Source organism: Anolis sagrei, chromosome 2 (genome assembly GCF_037176765.1).
Source record: "Anolis sagrei isolate rAnoSag1 chromosome 2, rAnoSag1.mat, whole genome shotgun sequence".
NCBI classification, from domain to species: Eukaryota; Metazoa; Chordata; class Lepidosauria; order Squamata; family Dactyloidae; genus Anolis; species Anolis sagrei.
In genome coordinates, this window is record NC_090022.1 from 206,949,886 (window position 1) to 206,972,256 (window position 22,371).

General features: G+C 36.6%; 1 protein-coding gene across 2 annotated transcripts in view; it reads right to left on the minus strand.

Moving 5' to 3' along the window:
- PTBP3 (polypyrimidine tract binding protein 3) overlaps positions 1 to 22,371 on the minus strand; it is a 51,734-nt gene that overhangs the window by 17,674 nt on the left and 11,689 nt on the right. For both annotated transcript variants that reach the window (XM_060762493.2, XM_060762494.2), the window contains 4 exons: positions 8,349 to 8,424; positions 6,093 to 6,262; positions 4,698 to 4,844; positions 2,632 to 2,796 (listed from right to left, as the gene is read on the minus strand). In XM_060762493.2, the coding sequence (XP_060618476.2) occupies positions 2,632 to 2,796; positions 4,698 to 4,844; positions 6,093 to 6,262; positions 8,349 to 8,424 (558 nt within the window). The remainder of the gene's footprint in view (positions 1 to 2,631; positions 2,797 to 4,697; positions 4,845 to 6,092; positions 6,263 to 8,348; positions 8,425 to 22,371) is intronic.

A 22,371-nucleotide genomic window follows, 5' to 3' on the forward strand; every position in this document is an offset into this window, starting at 1 on the left:
TGCACTAAGAAACCATGTTGGTACTCAAGGTTCCCTCTATACGGAAGCACAGGTAGTACCAAGTAGTCAAGAATGATATATGGCAGGCATGGGCAAACTTTTTTGCCGTGGGGCCGCATTTTGGGTCTGACCGAGAGGACCAGGCCAGGAGAGAGGGCAGCTAAGAACACGTGCTGGGTGGGATGGGCTAAGAGGGACAGGGCCTGTTAGACAGTGAGGATGGAAGGGGTGGGGCAGGGCCTGGGTCATCCTTAGGCTGTTTTCCTGGCATAAGGATGGGGCTGCTTGCCCATCTTTATTCTGGGAGAAAAATAAAACATACGGCGACTGCCCTGATCCTCCTGTCCCAATCTTCGGGCTGTCCTCTCAGCAATATGCTGGGAGGAGGGTGAGATAGGCGATGTCCGAGAGCCCTCCGGAGGGCTCTCAGCCACTGCGTGCCTTCCTCAGGCCGTCCTCTCAGCATAAAGGACAGGGCTGCTCGTACCATTCTTATGCCAGGAGGAGGGCGAGACACGCGATTGCTAAGAGCGCTCCAGAGGGCTCTCAGCTGCTGCGTGCCTTCCTCCCCCTTTCTGCATAAGGATGTGGCGGGCCACCATGTCCTTATGCTGAGAGGACAGGGAAAATGAGGAGGGCCTGATGTAAGTGCCCAGAGGGCCACATCCGGTCCCCAGGCCCTGCCCATGCCTGATACATAGCCTACAACTTTAACTAGGTAGCTTTATGTGGGCCTCAGTTATACATGTTCTAGTTATATTCAACTTAACTTAATTTGGAGCAGTTTCCTAGAGGGAATGGAATGTGGAGAAGGGACACAACTTGGAAATGTCAGCTGATAGGATAATGTGGTAGTTAAAATTCTTTCTAAAACTTGTAATTGTTGTTCGGGCCTGGCCCCATGTAAGCCGCTCCGAGTCCCCATAGGGGAGATGGTGGCGGGGTACAAATAAAGTTTATTATTATTATTATTATTACTTGACCAGTACTTCTTAAGCAATCTGATGAAAGAGAGCCAAATATTGTATTTCTAATATGTTGAGGATGGGTACCATATTCATGCTGAATCTACAACTCATTTGCCTCTTTCTTTTCTGGAAACTCTCCCTGAATCAGTAGCTGATAGTTTATAAACTGGCACCATCCCATGGACTACACCTTGAGTAGTATACTATAACATCACATAATGTCAATTCTGTATCAGCTTCACTGATTCCTGATGTATTGCCAGGCCCATTTCAGAGTGGCACATCACTAATATCAGTAACATTCATGAACACCAGGAGTTAGAAGTTTTTTTTAGTGGCTCTCTCTTATACTTTGATATTATCTTGTGAGAGATATACAACTGTATTGTTGAAGGTTTTCACAGCTGGAATCACTAGGGTATTGTGTGGTTTCGGGTCTGTATGGCCATTTTCTAGCAGCATTTTCTCATGATATTTCGCCTGCATCTGTGGCTGGCATCTTCAGAGGATCCTTGGCAACCACAGAACACCCCAGATATACAGTGTTCTCTCGCTACTTCATGGCCACTTTTAGTGGACTCACTGTTTTGCGGGTTTTTGAAAATTTTAATTAAAATATTAAATATTAAATATTTACATCCAGTGGAGGACAGGGACCCTGGAAGTGCGCTGTAGGGAAGGCCTGCCTCTTTGGCCTGCTGCTGCCTGTGTGGCTCTGGAGGCTCTGCGGAGGCCAGGGAGGCAGGCACACGCCCTTGGGATGGGCAGAGAAGCGAGTAAGGAAGCACGGGTGAGAAAATAATGTATAAAATATATAAAATAATATAAAAATATTAAAATTAATATGATGTCCCTACTTCACGGATTTTCACTTATCACGGGGGGTCTGGGAATGGAACACCCGCAATAAGTGAGGGAACACTGTACAGCTTTTGGGGCTGCTTCTAAGAGGATTTATAAAATGGTTTTCCCCTCAACTTTACTTAGAGTGAATATTTTACAATTGTGTTTTACAGGTTCGGGCTTTGTTCAGAATTGTTTGAATTAATGAAATTTAATTTTGCTTAATTTTATTAGTTATGTTTTTATTATGTTTTTATAAGTGTTAATTCTTTCAGAAAAATTAATTGTATTATATAAATAAAAATGTATAGTAGCAATATGACCAGATCAAATTTATTAGTTTCCATTTTAAATCTCCCTTTCAGCTACATGTGCTCCATTTCCCATTTGCTGAGTTTTTTTTCTTAACCTGCACCTTTGTGAATAAGTGATTACTACAAAGGCAGCATAGAAAAGATGGGATGGAAGGGAATCTACATCTTGAACACATACAACCCCACTAACAAATCATTAGTAATGTCAGTTCTCATCACTATAAGCATTTACTTATTAATTTAGTCATTAAATAAATTTATATTCCGGTTTCTTCCAGCATGGGTGAACTCTCTAGGGCAAATACAAATCTCCTAGTACAAATAATCCTCACTAGAAGTTTTTTTCATTTTCAAGAAGAAACCAACCAATAAGCAATATAACATCTAAATTAGATTATTGGGAAAAAAATCCTAAGAAATAACAGTTTGGTACCTTGTTTGTTAATCTTGCCTGAAACACAAGAAAAAAAGACCAGATTTTTTTTTGTTTGCTTGAGTTTTCTTACCTGATATAGCACTTCTAGAGTTACAGGATAGAAAAGATTTTCAACTATAATTCGAAGTACAGAACTCTGACCAGGAGGCAATCCACCCTCAGTAGCTGGAGCACCTGTAAGGGCCAGGCCTCCAGACTGCACAGCATTTACTGCTTGCAATGCAGCTTGAGTTCTCTAAGAAAAGAGAAAGAATAAAATTGCTTGATAACAACTTGACTTAAGTATTGTGTACATCAGTGTAACATACTTTGCATACAATCCCACAGACATTAGTGCCACTTAAAGGCCTTACACTTTCTTTTTAATACCTGATGCAGATAATAGGGAAGGTTACCATTTTTCATTCTCTCACATTTCAGATTAATGAAAACAAGTGTATTTAAACATGTTTTTAACTTGTGGAGAAATTCTGCAGATATTGGATATTTTTTAAGTCCCCAAAATACTGCTTCATTTTGACAGTAACCAAATGGGTCATGCTTCTTCAGATGACTATACAACTATATTGCAGTAGCAGTGATCCCATTTAAGCCAACTGGCTAGAACTAGGAAGAAGTTAGAAGAGACATGAACATGGTCTGTGTAGAAAACCTGTTAATCTGATTTACTGGGCACAGTGGCTTATTTTCATTTTCCATACTAATCCGTAAATCACATCTTCAGGGCTACTATAACTCATACCCAACTGACTTTAAATGCCCAGGAGCATTCTGTGACAGAACAAACCAATGCTCTCAATACACAGAGCCGAATACTATGGGTATTGAGGTCTTATTTATTTATTATATTGAGGGCAGTTTATTGAAAAACTGCTCCATAACTCCTATGCCCGCTTGAGCAGATAGGAACAGTATGACTCTTAGCTCAAGAAACGTCTTTAAACAAGACTTTAAAATAAGCGACTAGTTCTATGTAATTAAATCAAGGTGGCTTTTGGTTTAGAGACAGGAATTGCCCCCAAATTGTTCAAATTGGGTTTTTTCTAATGAGAGCTTTGGGGAGCTTCAGAAGTCACAAAAATGGGGTCCATGAATCGGAATCTCATACTAAGTTCTATATGTCCACCCATATTCTAAATCAGTGGTTCCCAATCCATGGATCATGACCACAAATGGGAACGTGAAGGGTTTTCTGTGGTGTCACCGGACAGTGGTGAGCTATCAAAATTTTAAAAAGGAAAAATAAAAAATAAAAGATTCCCCTTTGTTTCTACATAGCCCTGTGAGAGTGTATTTTCAACTCTTCTTCAATTGAAAACAAAAACAAGAAACAGATTAAATATTGAGAATGGCATGAGGCTGGCATTAGCTGTAACTTTTTCAACTTGTTAACAAGTTACAATTTCATTCATTACGTTAAATATGTCGTAACTTAACAGTATTTTGAATTACATAGTGCTGAAAAATCTATTTTCAATGTGTTTTAATTTACCCTAAAGCCCATTTTTAATGTATCGGGGTCGAGGGTCACTTTGCCTCTATAAAATGGGGTTGCGACTCAAAATGGTTGAGAACCGCTGATCTAAACAAACTGAGGATGTTGTGTGCTGGAATTCACCCTTTGGATATTATTCAATCCTGATATAATGTTTTTGTTTGCTTTTAATAATGTGGTGCACGTATATTTATTATTCAAAAGAAAGTAAAAGTTGTTCAGTTTCAAATTTACATCATATCCTATTAGCTAGCCAGCTCAAAGTAAAAAAAGTAAAAAAAGTAAATTCTGCAAAGGTTCCCCCAGTGTTGTACATGCATTAATTGGCCTTTTTAAAAAGTCAGCAAGATAGTCATACTTTAAAAATTATTTTTAAATTGCAAAATGTATAATATCTGATCTATTCAATTCTCAGTTTTTCCTTTTTCTAAAAATTGATGGGCAAAAGGTTAGTCTTTGTCCTGCAGTGAATACTGTTGCTAACGCCTTTACTTAAGCCATAATTCTTTTCAACCATATGCTCTTCCCATGCTGAGCTGTACAACAACTTGAAAATTGGATATTTAAGTTGCTGAAAAATCTCTCTATACATTAACTGTTTCAAAGAATGTCACTTTTTTCCTCAAAAGAAAAATACTTACAGCCTGATTGGGTAGATTGTCAGTCTTAAGTTCTCTGTGATTAGAATACTGAATATAAACAGGCTGACTGCGGAGGTGTGGAGTAACAGGAGTGTAGTAGTTCACCATAGTAACAGCTGCTTCTTCTGAAGCCATTTCTAGGAAAGCCTGAAATGAACACAAATAGAATAATGTTTTGTACATAAAACCACTTTTATTGAAAAGAACACCTTAAAAAACCAATGGTGCAATTTGTTACGTTTGTATCAGTTCATTCCCCTGCATAAATACCATTTTGTAAATTTTAAATTTCATATTATTTAATGCTTACAAAATATTTCATATTTGTATTATGTAAGCATGAATGATTTGCAAAAGTTTTCATGGAATCCCCAATAACAACAGGACTCTACTATGCCAGATACAGATATTCCTTTCAGATGCTGATGGCATTATCTTACAGCATGGTGGTCCAAGCCACTGGCTGCCAATCCCTGGCAAATTTCCAAGAAAGAAATAATCAGTTCTAACCAGTGGAAACAAATATGGTACCAATGCATGTAATTCTAGAAAAAAGTAATAATTTCCAGTTCTACCACATCATATAACTTGGGAAGCATTGTCTTAGAGAATGAGATAAGTATACATATGTGACCCAGAACAGTTTGCAGATTTCTCTTTAACTGTTTTCCCCAAATCACACAACAATATTAAACCTACAAAAGAAATTAAGGGAACTAATGAAAGGGATTTTTAAAAAGCACTAAACAATTTTATATGTCCAGAATTTAGACCGTAAATACTAAAGTACAGAAGGAGTGGGAAGAATGTACTTTAGGATCTACTGGAATATTTCTGACAATCTGCAATAAATTACCAATGACATGTGATTCCCAACTATTTTAAAGCAGCATTAACAAAGCAACTATTTTCAACTTAATAGGGCTGCTGAAATAATGACACTAAGGGATAACCAGGAGAGGACTTGTGTGCCGCTAAAGTTGAGTGATTTTAGAAAACTTATTTTCCTCACTACTGTACTGTGTTTCAGTTATAATAGGAAACCATTATTTTTTTTCTTTGAGAATGAGCCTTTGGCTTGTGCTCTCCATTCTCTTCTCACTTTTATGCAATTGAAGAAGAGAGCCAAAGTTTTCACTTTGATATTAAGCCTGTTAAAGTTTCCTATGAAGCCTTCTCATTTGACAGTTGTGTGAGGATAGGGAGCTGTATTCAGCTTTGACTCAGAAATGAACTGAGTAACTTCCTAGGAAGATATTTGGCTTGTATCCCAAATCCATGGGAACCACTGGAGACAGAGAGACTAACCCATCTAACATTTACACCAAGCAACAGATGAATGATCATGCATTACATAAATTACATTTTCTTGCAGCTAGGAGAATATGTTTATACCTGGCTTTTCCCCTTCAACATCAAGAGATTGGTTACTCTGCCAAAAGGTAGACCTAGAGAAATTACTTCTGCTTCAGTGACATCATTTGGAATCTTACGAAGATGAAGGACTCGTGAAGGTGAGCAAGGTGATCTGTCTCCTTTGAATTTCTTGTTGTCATTCCCATTAGCTAAAATATATATAAATAAATAGTTTAGCATAACACAAAAGCTGCATTTGCTGATTGGATTGCAAAATCGCAACTGCATGCAGGAAGCAATGCTAAGCTTTTTCATTTACCTATTAAGGTGTTTGTTGAATTAGCTTCAGCTCTAGTATTATGAAAAAAACATGGAATTTAGGAATATGATCTAAACTAATTAACCTAGTTAATTCTAATTCAAAACTTCTGAGGAGTTTTCATTTCACTTACACATCATTCATAGTCACTGAGCTAAAAGCAACCAGTATGACAGCTGGACCAGCTAGCTACTACTTGCATTTTTCCCACAGAAGTCTGCAGGCATAAGAGCTAGCAACTGACTTCTTGGAGACTGAGATATAAAAGTAACAAAAAACTTTAAACAAAATTATCAAGCAAGGCACAGCAGGCAGATATCAGCAATCCAGGGAAGATTAAGAATGAGAAAGGATGAATGAGAGCACTTCAGTAGTACTATAGCATATTTCAATGATAAGCTTTTTGCTAGTCTATACACTAAAAGCATGATGGTGCAGACATTCAAGGGGGGTATTTGGAGCATTAGATTGAATATCGTCGTTCATTTAAAATAAATCTTTAGCTATGTCAAAAACAGCAGAAAGGTTCAACCAACGCACACTCCAGATGCCTTAGCTAGCACATGCATTGGAGCCATAAGTTGCTTTGGGATGAAGAGGATGACTACATTCGCCTGGGGGTGGATGCCCTGCCAACTGCTCACCCCTAACCCAAGTCTGGAAGTCCCCAGTGGTGTAGCCAGCTCACCTGGCACAGGAAATCAACAGCAAAGCTGCCTGGGGAAAGATACCAGGCTGATTAGGACCCAGCAAGTATTTGTGGAAGTCACTACTGCAAAGGGAGACTACAAAGGTATACCCAAAAGAAGGGTAAAATGACACATGCCATTCTCTTTTTTGCAAACTTTTCCATTCACTGAAAGTGATTGCAGATTTTCACTTATTCAATATGATTTATATAAATGTTTCTACTATGTAAACATGGTTTGTGTATTTTAATGCTTATGTGGTGCTTATAGTTTTATTTGCTGAGATTTTTTTAATTAGAAAGACTGAATTCTAAAGATATAAGCACCCTATCTTTTGCCTCAGGATTTCTGCATTCTTTTTCAAATGATTATATTACACACTGAAATGCTGACTAAAGGACTTTCTCCTTTTCTGAACAGTACATTCTAAGGGGAAGGAAGGGTATAAAACAAAAGTAACAATGGCAACACTAACAGCAGACACAAAATTTAATATTATTGATAATTGGACATGACTCCCAATAGGACTGTTTTCGACATCAAGATTCGAGTCTAGCTGATATTTCTACGGTTACTTCCCAAGGAGTTAACAATATTTTGAGAGCCTTTTAATTTAAATGGCTGACATAATTTGGTGGAATCTAAAAATTAGTTAAATCATGGCTCTTGAAGATTACTAAATGGAGGCTCTATGCATATGTAACACTCCCTACCTTCTTATGATTGTTATATCAGATCCCTCCATGAGTTCCTTCTCACTTTCTTTTCTTTCACAGCATGAAGCTGCTCGCAAATGGTTTGTCACCAATTATACTCGGTGGAAAAACCTGGTGCTGATACAGCACCTACCATAATTATCTCAGAAAATGAAGTCAGGAGTAGCAGGGAGGGGAATGCTCACATGAGAGAGAAAGGAGAAGCATGTGAACAATCTAACCATAACAACATGACTGAGCACTACCACATCTATAAAGATTATAGTAGGCTACATACTAGACAAAGAGAATGAAATCCTGACACATTACTGGGGGGAAACTCATTGATTTCCCATAATTCCTATTTTAACTGATTTATATGCTCACTCCTCCTCTTCTGGAACTCTAATGCACTTTTCAGGCTGATCAGATTGGGGAGATGGTTATAGGAGTCTCAATTTAAATCAACATACTTCATAACTGCCTTACAAATAAATCATCAAAAATAATTAGTCCACAAGGCACTTTTATCACGGAAGATCAGGCAGGTGGTTAGCTACCACTGTACTACAAAATGTGTTCTTAATGCTACCTGTAGCAGGAGTAGAATTGCTCATGGTAAGAGGCCCGTAAGCGATACCAGAAGGAAAAAGCTCATCAGATCCACGCTGTGGGAAAAATGAAATAATGAAATGTAAATACATCTGTGCCTCTTTCTGACACTCAGGAGTGATTGTTTTCAGTATCTTGTTTTGTCAACAAGTCCCAGGTTTTATAAGCGCAACAGAAACATTTTATTTCACTTGAAAATCCCATTTTATCCAATTACAAAAATCACTGCCAAAAGATTACTCCACATACTCATGTATAGAAATTTTAATTAAAAAATCAACCCAACACCCTGAATCAACTTATTCATACCTTAACTCTTGTCCAAAAAGAAAAATGGAACCATCCCTTTCTCTGAGTTGTGTAGTGAAAGACAAGAACTTAGTCCATCCCAAGAAAACCTAAAAGAAGTACCGACGCTCTCTACAGTACTTATCCACATGTCACATGTCTATCTATGATGTCAATTACAGGCCTCGCTCATTTTTTTAAGTAGTAGGACTTGTACAATTGGCATCTGACTAAATACTTCCCCCCCCCCCCCCACTTTATGTAAGTCAGCGTGTTGGTTAAAACTGTCCCTTTATATCTTCATGTATAGTCCATCTGAAAAGTCATAGCCACATGACACTTATTTAAAAAAAGGACGGACACTGTGCAGGCTGCAAAACCACAAATACAACTTTATGGAGTCACTCTGCTAAGAGCACATTGTGTTCTAAAGTAATTTTCTTTGAAATTAACAATCTATACTAGCACCTTTAAACAAGAGAAAAGACAAAAAAAGTTTATTACAAGGCAGGGGATTTGACATGCATATAATGTTTTATCTAAATTTTTTGAAAAATGGTACTAACCACTCACATCCACTTGGCTAGCTGCTTTTCCCCTGCATCCAAGAAAGCTCTCTGGTCTGCTAGGTGATATACCATATATACTTGAGTATAAGCCGAGTTTTTCAGCCCTTTTTAGGCTGAAAAGGCCCTCCTCGGCTTATACTCGAGTCAAGGTTAATTATTATTTTACTCTGTTATTATTTTTGTTACATTTATTATTTTACTCTATTTATTGTTATTACTTTTGCATTATTTTACTCTAGTATTATTTTTATTATTTTACTCTATTTATTATTATTATTACATTTACATTTTACTCTATTATTATGATATTTACATTATTTTATTCTATTATTACATTTGTTACTTTACTCTTTATTATTATATATTTATTACTTCACTCTATTATTATTACATTTATTATTTTACTCTGTTTATTATCATTATTATTACATTTAGTATTTTACGCTATTATTATATTGATTATTTTACTGTTATTATTATTTTACTGACACAAACACACAGTATGTCACAGCAAACAAGATATATATGCTGGTTTTCCTATCACAAAATCACAAGTCGAACACTTCCCAAGCGTCTAGGACTGTGTGATACATCATCTTCTTCTACTACTACTACTACTACTATTACTTCTCCTCCTCCTCCTCCCATTGATTATTTTACTGTCTTTATTATTATTTGAAGGATACGTAAGCACATTTACATTGTAGAAGGTTAGAATAATTCGTTTTATGTAAATATTCAAAAACATTTAAGCTACTGATGCCTCAATTAATGTCATTTTATTGGTATATATTTTTATTTTGAAACTGACCAGTAGCTGCTTCATTTCCCACCCTCGGCTTATACTTGAGTCAATATGGTTTCCCAGTTTTTTGTGGTAAAATTAGGTGCCTCGGCTGATATTTGGGTCAACTTATACTTGAGTAAATATGGTAATTATGCAGCTATCATTGTAGAAGCAGGGCTTTTGAGCAAAAATAGTCGCAGCTACTCAATACCAACATTGCTATCTATTTTGTGTGGCAAAGCGGAATAATAATACAATGATGTACATAATGTCAGTGCAGAGTTATCCTTTCAAATTATTATCACACAGCTAAAGTACTACATTATTCTATCATGCTCAGCTCTTTCCGAGAGAATCTCTCCAAGCTAAACCAAAAAAAAAAAAAAGTTCAATTGCTCTCAAATACAGGATGGGCCAAAAGTCACAAAGGGACCTACCTGATATTTTAATAATTATTTTTCTTCATTTACAAAAAAATACAATACTTGATTTTTTTTCACATATAACGTAAATTTATTTCCTATATATACTGTATATGAAGCTATGGCATTGTAAATTAAAAACAAAAAAATAAGAAAGTTATTAAATATTGAAATCCCTTTGTGACTTTTGGCCCACTCCGTAGAAACATGTAAACATGTTAGAATTAAAAAGGTGTTAGGGCTTTGATTCAACGTAGGAGAGGAAATATATATGAATTAAAATGTGAAACATGGTTATAAAATATGATTAAAGCAACAAACATTAGTAAAAAATTTAAGTCTCGTCTTCACACAGAAAAAAGAGAGGTAATGATTTTTTATAGTCCATCAGTTACAAGGAAATTGGAATTTCTACAAGATTTCAATCAGCAGCTATCTCTAAAACTTCATTCTGGAAAAAGTCACTAGAAAACCAGAGTGGCATAGGGCTTTGAGCAATGGGCTGTGACTCTAGAGACCAAGGTTCAAATCCTGGCAACCCATGGAAACCCCTGGGTTACCTGGGCAAGTCACTGTCTGTCTGCCTCAGAGAAAAACAAAGAATAACTCTTGCCAATACAACCTTGTGACAGAGTTGCTGTGAGCAGGAAATAACTTGAAAGCACACAGAAATGTAGGAAGATGGTTTATTTTAAATCAGTCTCCTACACACATTGCTCTCCTTTCAATGTGGATAAAAACAATGGCAAAGTACTGGTGTACTTCCATATTTAAGTGTCCATAGTCCTCCCGCATTCAGCTTCAACAGAATAAGGATCACTGAATATTGGTTTTATTTGCTCTGCAACTCTTTTGCCTTTGTAGGTATTCGCAATAACAACACTTACCATGTTCAATATTTCTAAGATCACAGCAGTCTGAAACAGCAGAGACCAGAAGACACATAGCTGAAACTCAGCATGCCTCTTTGTTCCCACACTCTCAAGGTTAAGTTGACATGCCATAAGGTAGGGTAGTCTGGGAGAATAGTAGTATTGTTTTCATTTTTGTTTGCTTTGGATGAAAAGCAATCTCTTCTCTCTAAATATGTGCAACGTCAAGACCTCCACAAAGGCCTTAACATTTCACAGATGTTTTATATTGTCCATATTACAGTTGGGCCTCCACATCTATGGGTTCTGCATCCACGATTCTATCACCACTGCTTGATTTTTTTAAAATCCCAAAGGCAAACCTTAATTTTACCATGCACCAAAATCCTGCTGTGGTCTTCTCACCATTTCCACAGATCATCAGATGATTTCTGGTACTAATTTTAAATTGTTTACGTTTTATATAAGAGATGTCATTTAACTACACAATTGTATATAAGACTTGAGCATCATTTTGGTATCCATGGAGAGTCCTGGATCAAAACCCCAGTGGATACGGAGGGCTCATTCGACAATGTGTTGCTACATTTGTGTTACACAAAATCTTGGTCCAAGTACTCAATATGAAATGTAATAAAGGACAGCAAACAGGTCATGTTTAAGAAAATATTCTAGTGATTTAGGATCACATCATGCAAGTTCTTCAAGGGTGCTGCTGAACTTGACAAACCAGACTCTAGCCTGGCTAAAGATAAAAGGAACAGGCAGATCCTTCAAGTTCAGCTTCAAGGGCAATGAAATCACAGTGGAATAACAGGAGAAGCCTAGAGTCATCATTCTAGGTCATATGCTTGCAACATTATATTTGTGCACTAAAACATTTGGCAAGCATGTGTTAAGAGCTCAATAGAAAATTAATGGGCTTTATTTTAAATTTACTTTATATACAAAGCACAACTACAATAATGACTTGGTTTATATTACAATTTATATTTTCAATGAAATTCTAATTAACCAAATAAAGCTTTATTTACAACAGCCAAATTTACAACACTGAAAATCAAAATAGGCATGGATGGTCAAAACAGCTATGGGAGATATAATAGGCTTGCTGTAAGCTTTTTGGGCTGTATGGCAATGTTTCAGAAGCATTCTCTCCGGATGTTTCACTTATATCTATGGCAGGCATCCTCAGAAATTGTGAGGTCTGTTGGAAACTAGGAAAATGGGGTTTATATATCTGTGGAATGTCCAGGGTGGGAGAAAAAACTCTTGTCTGTTGGAGGTAGGTGTGAATGTTTCAATTGGCCACCTTCACACTACCTCCAATCTACAAAAGTTATTTCTCTCACCTTGGACATTCCAGATATATAAACTCAATTTTCCTAGTTTCTAACAGACCTCACAACCTCTGAGGATGCCTGACATAGATGCAGGTGAAACGTCAGAGAATGCATCTGGAACATGGCCATACAGCCCGAAAAACTTACAGAAACCCAATGATTCCGGCTATGAAAGCCTTCGGTGGTTATAATAGTTGCACCATAATTAAGACCAATCCTAGGAGAAAGATTAGGGATATACAGTCAATAAAAATAAAAATAAAGGTACAGGGAAACAATGAGTCACCCTGAAGACATTTGCATACTCTAGTGTTCATTTCAAAAACTGGAAGTCTGTTTACATAGGTGAAGATAGCACACGAGCTTCTTTTAAAGGTCCTATCATCAACAGTCATGGTGATATGTACTTTACACTGGAGTGCATTTCAGACGACAGAAAGTAAGTGATGCCAAGCTGTGGCTATTGCCTTATTACAGGAATAAAATGCCTTCATTGTTATAACAACCCCTTTCCATGCACAATTCAAAGAACTAGTTTATGGCCTGTAATGGGCTCTCTGAAAACATATACTTTTCCATTAAAGCCTGATGACTTCTGAGATCTTCAAGGGAGGTCTTTTCATTGCCCCATACCTGCTGCGGCACATCTAGCAGTGAAGAAAAATGTGTTTACCTGATAGATGTTGCCTCTTTCTGCAACTCATAAATAAAGGAGATTAGATTATCTCCCTTCCTCTGATCTTTCAGCCTAAAGGCAGACACTTCTTCTATTCAGGTGTGCCTTAGGCAACTAATGCTGCTTGGTGTCTAAGAGGCCTTTGATTGCATGGATGCTCTTTTACTGCGGTTTTTAAACTGTGTTTTGTATTTTTATGTTTTTGTTCATGTTTTAATTGTATTTGTTCTATTTAATTATAAGATGCTTAGTATGTACTTCTATTTACTTATAAGATACAGGTTTTTGCTGAAAAGGAGGGAGATTTAAAAATACTTAGACAATAATTTATATCCCTTCTTTCCCTGACCTGGAACACAAAAAAAAGCTACACAGGTCACAAGGGGGAAATAAATAACAAAAGTTATTTTAAAACGTGGAGTGAGTTGATTGGGTTGTGAATTCAATCCTTAAAAATACACATTCCCTTGTAACAAGATACTGAGATTTGTTATCATAACCTGCTAATTGGGGGGGGGGATGCAAATTGCATTTCATAGGGGTGTGTTTTTTATGTACAAGTTGTAAGTATGCTCACCACTTTGTTTTATTTTTCTTTTAAGGTAAAATGAAAGAAGAATGAGAGAAGCAAGTATAACTTTATGTATTTTCCTTTTTTCCTTCCATCTTTATCCAATCTGTCTGAAATGTAGCTGGAATGATGTCTGAATACAATGTCTGTATGTTCCATGCCATTTGAATAGAAGTCAGGGACTTGCAGAAGCCATCTCTCTGCCTCAAGTCTCTGAATATATGGGGTAAACAGTTCAGAGGCCATCTAACAGTCAAAGCAGAAAAGGCCGAAATGTCTGCTGAGATATACTTATTCATTCGCCCTACCTCAAGATGTCTTATTCTATAGTGACCAAATTCCAGTTAAACCAGCTCATCTCGCCATGCTGAATTTCTTCCTCTGGGTCACAGAAGCAAAATAATAGTTAAAACCTGCATTATGGGGTAAAAATAGAATATAGACTCCAGGTATCATTGCCAGCCTAATTCCCTGCAACACAATGCAAAAGTGTACCTTAACAGGTACACCCTGTGTCAGCTTAGAAATAGGTCAGTTTTAGAGTAGGGAACCTAACATGAAGGCAGTGGCAAGAGGCAAAGGTGAGAAGTGCCTCCACCACATTACCCCTTTTCTGCTCAAATCAGAGAAAGTAAGGCAGACCATGTCCTCCTTCCTCATCTTCTATAAAAATTTACCCTGCAGAGAGACTGCATTGGTCATTTTAAATAAGGGCCTATCGCCACTTTGCTCCACTTCAAGTGCCTGAAATGGCTTTCTCATGTTGATGATAAATTCCACTCAGACAAGAAAAGAAAGTGAGGAAGTGCTATCTATCTATCTATCTATTTCTGGCTTGGGGTGGTAGAACTTCTCTGCCTTAATGCTGAGTCCTTAATACAAGAAAAGTTGTTTTCCTTGCTCTTATCCACTCCCACATTTTTCACACTGCATTCTCTAATTCATTTTCTTGATGTTTATTCTTTTCATTCTCTATATTTGTATAGATTGTCATTTTAAGATCAACAATGCAACTTATCCTTCTCCCACTACGGTAACCCATCAAAAATAGATTCTCTCCTTTTTCTTTAGCTCTTTATAAGTATGTTCCTTCTATGCATTTCTGTCATATGCCCCTAAATATTATCACATAACCTACCTGGGTCAAAGCAAAATCCATAATTTTGATCACAAAGCCAACACGATACCAATGTATACAAAGGTATAGGGTTAGGTTCATCGATACTTTGCCTACCCCCTATTTTTCAGAGTTTCACAAGACTGGTAATTTTCAGTTGATTTTTCTGGTTTCGTTTACATTTTCAGAATGGTAGGTCCCGCTGGTGGAAAACTGCCCCCAGACAAGTGTATAGGAAGCACTCTGTTTAACTGCCTCTAAAACAGGCAACCTTCTTTTAATCTGCCTAGAATTAGACAGGTCGGATGCCCTCAGAGAGTGCTACAACAATCAATTCAGATATTATAAGAGAAGACAAGATGGGTCTCCAGAGAAGTCAATAAAAAGGTCCATGATTGAGCCTATCAACACAATTTTTGTTCAGATCAGCAGGGTAGGTTGAAATAAACAAGAAGAAATGGCAATGTAAATTCAATTTCCCACTGATAATCCTGTGTGTATTTCCTACGAAATAATACAAATCTCATAATTCAATCATTTCAATTTAAAACAAATTATTTATATTGTTTCATAAGTCTTGTTTTTCTTTATATATTTTGCATGCTTTTCATTACATGAGCAAAATGATATTCCTTATAATCAGCACACATCATAATCTATGAGATGAAGCCAGAAACCAGAACAGTTTTGGTACTGCTCTATTATCCGGGCAGACTCCAAAAGGGGGTCTAGATAGAAAAGGATAATTCATTTTATGAGGGGGGTGGTTGAAGGAGGAAAACAATTTTCCCCATTTTCGTTATTTCGTTTCCCCCCCCCCCCCTTCCATATCATAAATTATGGTTGTTTTCACAACGGCGACATGGATGGGGGAAACAACAGGAAAAATGGGGGGGGGGGGGGAGATAGTTTAACTTCTTCAACCCTTCCCCCCTGTAAAATGGACTATCCTTCTCTTTCTAATGATCCCCTGTGGCCTCCGCCCAGTTAATGGAAGCAACAGTACCCATTTTTCATTAGACAATGTTGTCTTCCCTTGTCAATGCTTTATCTAATATATCAGGTGTTTCAAAATGCAAGAATCTCTATATCATCCACACACAAAAAAAAACCTCACAATTTTTTGATCCATATTTTAACTAAACAGATGATCTTAAGTTGATCAAAATGAATAGGAATGCCCCAAGACTTATAAGAAAACAGAAAGTTCCATTGCAACAATCAAAGTATGTTTGTGCAACTTTCTATTTAGCCCTACATTACTGCCATCATTTAAGCAAAGAACATATGAATTTGAAAACTTTCCTTGGTGAATACTTTACAATATATGTATTTTATACCACTCCTCTACAAACTAAAAACAATTCTACACTAAAAATTCTAAATGATTATGGAAGTATCAGATATCACATTTACATACCTGAAAAAATAGCTGAAACACAGATCACTCTTTAGAATCAGGCCAGCCAAAGCATTTGCGATAACTGCCTCTCTAAAACTTCAGAGAAAGAGAATGTTTCTCTAGAAATCTTTATATTGCCTTACAATCTTAATGCTGTTGTGATAGTTTCAAAATCCCTGTGTTTTGCAACATTTTAGTACAGATGTTAACTTGTTAAGAGTGCAGTAACTTGATACTTTCAAATAGCTTCCAGTATCACTTAACATAGATTCTTGATTCTCCAGTACAAACAAAGCAGGTGGAGTGCCAAAGCCAGGAGTATGGGTTACAATTAGAGAAATGCATGCATAGATACCCTGTGAAGGATTTCAGTCTAGCTCACACAGCAAGACACAACACTGTTCTAAGTACCTTGCAAGAAGAGCAAAATACAACTCTAAATGCAGATTAATTGTGAAACAAAACTTTGAAGTGACAACTTTATGTTTACATTTTATAGTTAAGGATTGTGAGTGAGGGCTCTTCTAGACTGTTTAAAGAAGGGTGGGATTTGCACTAGGGATTTTCCAAAGTTTCATTTTAAAAATGTGGGTATAGTTTACTGAGATGATCCTATTGTTTGAAAGGTATATTATCCATTATTTATTGTGTTATAGTGCAAAACTGCCATTTCACTGACAGCTATGAGGGAAAAAAACTGAAAAGAGGAAACTTTTTTTTGTTTTATTAGATCTTTGAATTTTAAATGTAAACTCAATCAAGAATGAGAACAAAATATTATAGCTGATGCTGGAAACTTCCAGAAAATAGTGTGGGACAACGAAACCCTCATTTGATATTTTAAATCCCTGAGAACTATAGCAACAAATTCTGCAGTTTCCTAACATATTTGCCCCATCTGGGTGAATCCTGAGTCAGGCCTATACAAATAATACATTTAATAATGCAAATTGCCTACAGGAGACAGCAACAAGCTTCACCATCAACAAAACCATCCCATTTCACTACTGGTTCAACAAGTTGAGCAGCAATCGCAGTAGAAACAGGGCTGTTAGTTTAACAGAGAGAGCAGCTGTTTCAGTTTTCCTCTAGCAGGCAGCCAGTTCCATTGTCTCATGTATCAATTATTGAGGCTCACTGCTAGATCAGTATCAAGATACTCTGAACCTACAGAAAAGCATACAAGGTTGTAATTTAACATCTAGAGGGAAAGAGTGTCCATAGTGGAAGGAAAAGGTTCAGCCTCAATACTGACTTAAGTGGAAGAATAAAATCAAGGTAGTTGAAGCTCAAGAGTCTCAACTACTAAAACAGCAAGCAAAGAGCTGAAGATTTCCTTAGAATCATCTTTTCAACAAGCTGAAGGGAGAGGAGGGGGGACAATATGCTTTCAGAAGCTGGAGGCATGATTTGACTCAAAATAGGGTTTATATAACATGCACAAAAATAATCAACTGTGTAGCTATGTATGGTTTGAGAACCTCACAAATATATTTTTCTCCAGGGGGTGCCATGTACCATATATTTTACTTCAGTGCTTTCCTTCTCTTATGAGGAAAACCCTAACTCTCGGTTATGATAGCTGCAAGTCCAGCCTCACACCCTTTTCCTGCTGGTGGCAAAACAAAGGAGAAAGAAGGCAACAAACTGACTGCAAAAACCATACTAATATATTTATATATAATCTGTATGAATTTAAAATGCAGCATACCTCTTACAAAGAACCAAGAAAGGACATTAGCAATGTTCTGAATTAGGAGTTTTACCTAAAAATTGGGTTGATTACAGCACAGTATTTGATAGCAAGCTGAGGAAATTGTGTACCTGTTAAATCAAATCTCTCAGTCCTTAATTTCAAATGTTGCTTATGAATGAAAAAATTAAAAAGTCATTCACGTATTATGGTCATGTATTTCATATTTCTCTCCCACTTCTCTCCCATATTAGTACTGAGGAGACTTCTGCCTGACTACTTGAACTCTCTTGGCTCCAAATCATGCAAGCAATGTAATCGCTTCAAATATTTCAGCTGGCAAAAGAAATATAGAATCCGTAACTGTAGAGTACCATAACCAACTTTTAATACTTTTCTGTAGAATGAGTGGCTGCATAGTCTTTTTATTTGCATAAAGCAATTCATCATAAACCTAGGATTTTGTATTATTTTCCGAATGTTCTTAAAATACTTCCTTAAATAAGGCTCATGATGTATATTTCAAAACAACTAATTGTAATTTATTTCAGTGCTACTAGCAATTTAATATACAAAGCATTCAGATATTGAACCAGTATCCAAATAACATGATTTAATGATAATGTGTAGTATGTCTTACAGAGGAAAAAAAACATTTTGAAAGTTTGGAAGACAAAGAGATCCAACTAGTCTACAAAAAATCAAGAATACCTTTAACTCATAAGGCCTATCAGTGAAAATATTGCTAGCTAAAGTTATAATTCAATTCAAGCTAAAAATTACAACCTGAACTTCAAATAAACAAAACAAAGTGCCAAACAGAATTTGAATTCTAAATCCCATGGCAACACCATTTCCCATAACAGAAGAAATGCTGCATAATAAGATATCCTATGAGAAAAACCACTCCTTTTCCAAGTAAGCTACCTATTGTACAGGCACATCCTCCAATAAAGAAGCCCCTTTTTCTAAAATCTTTTTGTCTCCCCAAGTAGAGGATTGAGTCCAGCATGACCAAAAGTCATAATGGATAATGGCTCTAAATAATGAGTTGGCTAAAATTGGCCTGCCTTTACAATTTCTGAATGATCTAGGACCTAAGTCAAGTACTCATGCAATGCACTCGAGATATCTATGCTCAGTTGGACCTAGCAAGCATAGGTAGGTCTTCTACCACAAGGTTTTTAGCTCCCCACAAAAGGAATATTAATTTAGAACACTATCTGATTATTCCACTTCTGCTACCCTTAAGAAGAATATATACTAGGGCTAGGTTTGAACAACTTGGTATTATGAGGCAAACCGGTGGTTACTGTAACATCCCAAGAAGTGAGAGATTCTGCGTATGGGGAGAACAAACTGTGAAAGATATCGAACATTTCTTAATTGACTGTCCAGCATATACTGAACTGCGATACAGATATTTACATCCAATATTATCCAACTGCAGATCCCCCAACAGAAATGATCTTCTTGCAAGGACAGGGGAGATCCACGATAATCAGAGTAAGCCTTTTTATTCTGAAAGCTATCAAGAAAAGAGCACATTTCCTGAAAGAAGAACCAGGAAAATAAGACTCTGACTGTAAATAGAAGGTCAGCTGCTGTCCTCTCCTTTTTGCCTTGTCTTTTATTCATGTTGTAGATTGAAAATGTCATATGACTGGTCAAATAAATAAATAAATAAATATTGTCTCCCCAACCTCTCCTTCCATCTTTATTCTCTGTCTAGCTGGAGGGTATTTAACTAGTACCAGGATGGTGTAGGAGGGTTGGAGAAGCACAGTCTTCCAGTGTCAGGTTACAACAACATGTCTGCAGCAAACACTGCAATAAAGCTTGAGCCGAGGAAGGATGAGACTCTACTCTAGTCAATTCTGGCAATGTGTGCTTGCCTCCAACAGGCAAGGTAAACAAGCATCACTTACTGAGCACATATGAGAGAAGAACAGAAGCAGAAAAGTCTGTCTCACCAGTTACTCTCAGAATTGCCGAATCAAAGATGTAGAAAAGTGTGGCCACCTCGTAAGAAGGAATCCTAATAAAAGTGAAACTGCTAAAAAAAATAAACAAAATAAAACCCTGGATACATTTTAGAAGAAGGCTTCACATTGTTTCTAGAGGTTTTAATATATTTACTTCTGCAAGCTTATCTGACTTGCAGAAGTAAACAAAAATATTAATTGTGTTGTTGAAGGCTTGCACAGTTGGAATCACTGGATTGCTTCTAAAACATGGCCATACAGCCCGGAAACTCACAGCAACCCAAAACATTCATTTCTGTTAGTTATTGTTAGTTTGGGGTAAAAACAGTCTGTGGAACTGTTCTTTTACGTGAGGCGGGAAACTATCTTTCTATGTTCTTTCTACTTCTGATGCAAATTGTTTTGTAAAAGAGTGATGCCCAGGAAACATATATTTTGTTAATTGAAGTATACTTGGATATGCGTTTTCAATTTATCATTGTATTCTGGTTTTGATTTGTAACTATAAAACAATGATGTTGAGAACATTCACATCTAGCATCTCTTTTAACTAACAATTAAGTCAGTCACAACTAAGAAACTACTGTAATCTGATCACCAAAAGATATGGAAATTACAATGTTACTTCAAAATAATAACCAGTATTATAAAACAGTTCTATGAAGCCATCAAATGTAAGATGCATCCTAATTTCAGGTGCACCAACAGAAAACAGTTTTATTTATATATTAGAAAAGTGCCTGCGATTCGAAGATGCACCCCATTTTAGAGGTGTTGATTTTTTAGGGGGGGGGGGGGAATCTTAGACTTGAAGAAATGAAGTATTAGACAAATATCAGACATATATCCTGCATCAGACAAATTATGGAAAAGCTGAAGAAGTAAATGAGAAAAAGTAAATTAGAACGGTATTTTCTTCATTTTAAAGTGGAAGAGTAAGGCATCACGACACATTCACTTAAGAAAAACTGTGATTGACAATGACATATAACTATTATTATGAAAAACAAGAAATGTTCTGGAAGACATTCCTCTTCTCTTGAGCAAACTTAACCATCCAGTGGTTCAACTTATATTTGTACAAAGTTCAGAAGCCTTCAGAGGACACCATAAAGTCTGTAAACATATCCTGTATGTATCACTTTATTTATTGAGAACATGCTTCCCACTAAAACTGTAGAGGGAAAGTCTCAGGGCGGGCAATGTATTTATTTATTATTCTACTGACAGCAGAACTTTGTTCCAAGATTTTTTTTAAAAAAAGATGATGACACATACAGGTGAAGTGTAGACTTTCAGGATTTCCTTTTTATTTGGACCCTGAAGACTAGTAACAAGAGTGAGGTGCAAAATATGGATTTGCAGAGCAAGGTGCCTCTTCTAAGCATAAACGCAGCTCAGATATTTTTCACTGCCAGAACCTAAGTTTGCACACAAATTATATCTTAATAATAATAAGCTTTAATTATATCCCTTCCCCTCTCCCCGAAGAGACTCGGGGGGCTTACAACACAACTAATGAATACAATAAATGAAATACAAAAATAATCACAAATCAATTAAAAACAAAATAACAGAATAATATGATCTTATATATGTATGTTCCTGTTTCTCCTAAAGCTTTCTTGCTAAATTTAGACGAAATAAAGGTGTTTTGCTGCAGATCTATTTCAAATCCACTGAGAGTTGGAAGCACTTACAAATCTACTGTGCATCATTTGACGACTAGTAAACCCTGATCTGCTATTTATCTTTTTCTTGAAAGAGATCCGCAAAGGCTGAGAGTTGGACAAGATTTCTACAACTATTTTTTATCTTTTAAAAACATGGAAAACAAAAATGGCTCTTGTCCTTCTTCAAACCATGGAGTTTCTCATCTCAGAAATAGCCATACTTTGAAAGTGAGCTGAAGTTTTCTTCATCTCTTAAATCTAAAAAGAACTGAAACAAACTTCCAACCAATGCTCTCATCATCATCTCTACATTTCCCTGCTCCTCAGAATAATCCAGAACCAATATCTACACACTCACACAACATTTTGTCACCAACATCCAAAGAAGCAGTGTAAACCGATGGGAAGAAAGGTTGAAATTTCCAACATGAAGAATTTAAGCCTTGCTGAGGCCATATTTGCTGACTGCTTCCAAAATGAAAGCTGGTTGGAAGAGGCAAGTAGATCAAACCAGAAGTGACCAACTTAAAAGATAATGTTGAACACATTCCCTATTTCATAAAATGGATAACTGAAAAACACATATTCCCAGCACCATTTTAGCT